Consider the following 4,814-nt stretch of genomic DNA (forward strand, 5'->3'; position numbering starts at 1 on the left):
TTCACTCAAATGAATGGGGAAACATTGTATGAAGCATGGGAAAGATACAAAACCTTGATTAGAAAATGTCCACCTGAAATGTTTAGTGAATGGGATAAACTTCAAAACTTCTATGAAGGGTTGACTGAAAAATCTCAAGAATCTTTGGATTACTCTGTAGGAGGCTCACTACAATTGATGAATACAGCCGAAGAAGCTCAGAATCTCATAGACATGGTGACAAATAACCAATACTTCTTTGCTCATCAGAGGCAACGCCAACCTATTCAAAAGAAGGGTGTATTGGAACTAGAAGGAGTGGATACTATCTTAGCACAGAATAAGTTGATGCACCAACAAATCCAGCAACAAATGGAGATGATGGCTAAGAGAATAGATGGCCTCCAACTAGCTTCAGTGAGTACAACAAATCAGGCTTCAATTGAATGGGGTCAAAATAAAACAGGCAATGTTGAGTAGCAACAAGAACAAGTTCAATAAATGCAAAATACCTCAAGTTCATTTCAAAATGACTTTCATGGTGACACATACAACTCATCCTGGAGGAATCACCCTAACCTGAGATGGGGTAATAATCAAAACCAGTGGCAGAAGAACAATAACTCCAACCATTCCCGTAACACACACAACCAAAACCACTCATCCAACAACACTAACCAATATAAGAAACCACAAAACACATATCAACCACCTCACCACAATTCACAAACTCATCAAAACAGCATTCCCGCACCAACATCTAACCCCCAAAACTACCACACTACCTCTACAAATAACTTCCAGCAACCACATTACAACCCCATCATACCACCAATAGACCATCATGAAAGCAGACTTTCAAGTCTTGAGGCAGCCATACAAGCAATTGCTTAGTCCACTCAAAGCTTGGTCAAAGTGCAAGAGAGAAATGAAGCTACCATGAAGAGCCTTGAACGACAAGTGGGACAATTGGCTAAACAAGATGAACGGCCAACCAATATCCTCCCAAGTGACACAGTACCCAACCCAAGAGAAGAATGCAAAGCTCTCCAATTGAGAAGTGGCAAGGTAATTGGAGAAAGTCCTAACAAAGAAGTAATAAAACTCAACGAGCAAGGCACATCAAGCAAGCAAGATGAAGACAAGATAGCAACACCTCAAGAGGGCAAGGAAGATGAAAAGCCACAAAGCAAGACACCCACTCCAGACAACCATCTCAATAACAAGGAGAGTGTGAAGTCACAACAGGAGGACAAGAATGAAGGAGTGAAAGCATATGTACCCAAGCTTCCATATCCAACCAGGATACACAAAGGAACGAAAGATCAACAATTCCCAAGGTTCTTGGAAATCTTTAAGAAACTTGAAATCAACATCCCATTGGCGGAGGATTTGGAACAAATGCCACTATATGCAAAGTTTCTCAAAGAATTAATCACCAAGAAGAGAAGTTGGCAAGAGAAAGAAACAGTGATTCTCACTCAAGAGTGTAGCGTCATTATTCAATGAGGACTGCCACCAAAACTCAAGGATCCAGGCAGCTTCCTCATACCATGCACAATTGGGAGTATAGCCATTGACAAATCACTCTGTGACCTGGGAGCAAGCATTAACTTAATGCCCCTTACCATGATGAAGAAAATGATGATAGAAGAGTTGAAACCCACAAGGATGTCACTCCAACTTGCTGACAGGTCTATCAAAATACCAAATGGTGTAGTTGAGAACCTCTTGGTGAAAGTGGGGAACTTCATATTCCCAGCTGATTTTGTGGTCCTAGATATGGACGAAGAGGGGAGCAACTCAGTTATCCTTGGTAGACCCTTTTTGGCTACAGCTAGAACAATCATTGATGTGGAAAAGGGAGAGATGATCTTCAGAGTACATGATGAGCAGATGACCATAAATGTCTTCAAGGCAATGCAACACCCCGTTGAGAAAGAGAATTGCATGAGGATTGATGTGGTGGATTCTTTAGTTGAAGAAATACTTGAAATAAACCATCAAGTGAAACAGGAGGAAGTCCAAGACATCCAAGGACAAGAAGAGAACAAGTTGGAAACACCAGAGGAACCAAGTGAAGCTAAGAAAGAAGAGACACCACAACAAGAGTTGAAACCACTATCTCCTCATCTTAAATATGCATTTCTTGGTGAAAAGGACAGTTTCCCAGTGATCATCAATTCTACATTGAGTGCTGAGGAAGAAGAAAAGCTACTTGTAGTTTTGAGATCCCACAAAGAGGCGCTGGGGTGGACCATTGATGACTTGAAAGGCATAAGCCCTGCCATATGCATGCACAAAATACTCTTGGAGGAAAATTCTAAACCAGTAGTACAACCTCAGAGAATATTGAATCCCACAATGAAAGAGGTGGTCCAAAAAGATGTACTGAAGCTATGTAAAGCTGGGATCATTTACCCCATCTCTGACAGTCCATGGGTTAGCCCAGTTCAAGTAGTACCCAAGAAAGGTGGGATGACTGTCATTGTCAATGAGAAGAATGAGCTTATTCCAACAAGAACAGTGACTGGATGGAGGATGTGCATCGACTATAGGAGGCTGAATTATGCCACACGAAAGGACCATTTTCCCCTGCCTTTCATTGACCAGATGCTGGAAAGGCTGGCTGGCCATGCTTATTACTGTTTCCTTGACGGATACTCTGGATATAACCAAATCGTAGTTGACCCCATGGATCAAGAGAAGACTTCTTTTACCTACCCTTTTGGAGTCTTTGCTTACAGGAGAATGTCATTCGGGTTGTGTAATGCCCCAGCTACCTTTCAGAGATGCATGCTATCAATCTTCTCGGACATGGTAGAAAAATTTATTGAAGTTTTTATGGATGATTTCTCTGTCTTTGGTGATTCTTTCAATACTTGCTTGCACCATCTTACCCTAGTCTTGAAAAGGTGCCAAGAAACCAATTTGGTTTTAAACTGGGAGAAATGCCATTTCATGGTACCCGAAGGCATTGTTCTTGGTCACAAAATTTCAAGAGAGGGTATAGAGGTTGATAAGGCAAAAGTAGAAATTATAGAAAAACTTCCTTTACCAACTAGTGTGAAAGCTGTTAGAAGCTTCTTAGGCCATGCTGGATTCTATAGAAGATTCATCAAAGATTTTTCCAAAATAGCAAAGCCACTAAGCAATTTGCTAGTGGTGAACAACCCTTTCCTCTTTGATGATGAATGTAAACATGCTTTTGAAACTCTAAAAGCTAAGCTAACCACAGCACCAATCATCACACCCCCAAGTTAGGAACTACCTTTTGAACTCATGTGTGATGCAAGTGACCTTGCAATTGGTGCTGTGTTGGGGCAGAGGAAGGAAAAGAAGCTTCATGTTATCTACTATGCAAGTAAAGTGTTGAATGAAACTCAAAGAAATTACACTACAACAGAGAAAGAGTTGCTAGCTGTGGTGTATGCTTTTGATAAGTTTAGACAATATTTGATTGGATCTAAAGTTTTAGTGTATACTGACCATGCTGCTCTTAAGTATCTCATGTCAAAACAGGATGCCAAACCAAGGCTAATCAGATGGGTACTACTCCTACAAGAGTTTGACATTGAGATAAAGGATAGGAAAGGTAGTGAAAATCAAGTTGCTGACCATCTATCAAGAGTGCCACAAGATACATGTCAAGACAATCTTCAATCAATAAATGAGGAATTTCCAGATGAGCACCTCTTGCAGATTCCACATGTTCCTTGGTTCGCAGACATGGCAAACTACAAGGCAGGAAGGATCATACCACAAGAATACACAAAACAACAAGTCAAGAAGTTGTTACATGAGGCTAAGTTCTTCTTCTGGGATAAGACATTTCTATTCAAAAAATGCCCAGATGGAATGATAAGAAGGTGTGTACCGGAGGTTGAGATGAAGGACATACTATGGCATTGTCATAACTCAAGCTATGGTGGCCATTTTGGAGCTGAAAGAACTGCTGCAAAGGTACTTCAAAGCGGTTTTTACTGGCCTTCAATATTCAAGGATGGTAGAGACTTTGTGTGCCATTGTAATGAGTGTCAAAGAACAGGGAGTTTGACAAGGAAAAATGAGATGCCTCAGAAATTCATCTTGGAAGTGGAACTCTTTGATTTGTGGGGAATAGACTTCATGGGACCATTTCCTCCATCTTACACATTCAAATACATTTTGGTGGCAGTGGAGTATGTTTCAAAATGGGTAGAGGCAATAGCCACCACCACATGTGATACCAACGTGGTGCTGCAATTCCTAAAGAGAAACATCTTCACACGATTTGGAGTGCCCAAGGGACTTATAAGTGATGGGGAAGCCACTTCTGTAACAAGCAACTAAACTCTCTACTCCATAAATATAGAGTTACTCACAAAGTGGCCACACCTTATCACCCACAGACAAATGGGCAAGCTGAACTTGCTAACAGAGAGCTAAAGAGGATCCTGGAGAAAACTGTGGGAGCAACAAGAAAGGATTGGGTTCGGAAGCTGGATGATGCACTTTGGGCATACAGAACAGCATTCAAAATGCCAATAGGAAAATCTCCATTTCAGCTGATGTATGGAAAAGCATGCCATCTCCCTGTGGAGCTTGAACACAAGGCCTTTTGGGCCACCAAACTTTTGAATTTAGATGCTCAAGCAGCAGGAGAAAAGAGGTTACTACAACTCAATGAATTGGAGGAGTTCAGATTGGAAGCCTATGAAAATGCCAGAATATACAAAGAAAGAGCAAAAAGGTGGCATGACAAGAGGATATCCCAAAGGACATTCGAACCAAGCCAAAAGGTGTTTCTATTCAACTCAAGACTAAAGATTTTCCCTGGGAAGCTAAGGTCTAGA

General features: G+C 41.1%; 1 protein-coding gene across 1 annotated transcript; it reads left to right on the forward strand.

Annotated features, from left to right (window-relative positions):
• The first annotated feature begins 1,611 nt into the window (after positions 1-1,611).
• Positions 1,612-4,311, forward strand: LOC148580432 (uncharacterized). Its single transcript, XM_088492189.1, has 2 exons — positions 1,612-2,421; positions 3,502-4,311. The coding sequence occupies exons 1-2, from the start codon at positions 1,612-1,614 to the stop codon at positions 4,309-4,311; spliced, it is 1,620 nt and encodes a 539-aa protein (XP_088348315.1).
• The last annotated feature ends 503 nt before the right edge of the window (positions 4,312-4,814 follow it).

This window comes from Arachis ipaensis, chromosome B10, assembly GCF_059453495.1.
Source record: "Arachis ipaensis isolate K30076 ecotype BB chromosome B10, ASM5945349v1, whole genome shotgun sequence".
NCBI lineage: Eukaryota > Viridiplantae > Streptophyta > Magnoliopsida > Fabales > Fabaceae > Arachis > Arachis ipaensis.

Excerpts from the sequence above, each read along its gene's own strand:
- LOC148580432 (XM_088492189.1), top strand. The coding sequence starts at position 1,612 with ATGAAGAAAATGATGATAGAAGAGTTGAAACCCACAAGGATGTCACTC. Across the intron at positions 2,422-3,501 it reads CCATCTCTGACAGTCCATGG|GATGCCAAACCAAGGCTAAT; the intron begins GTTAGCCCAGTT and ends ATGTCAAAACAG.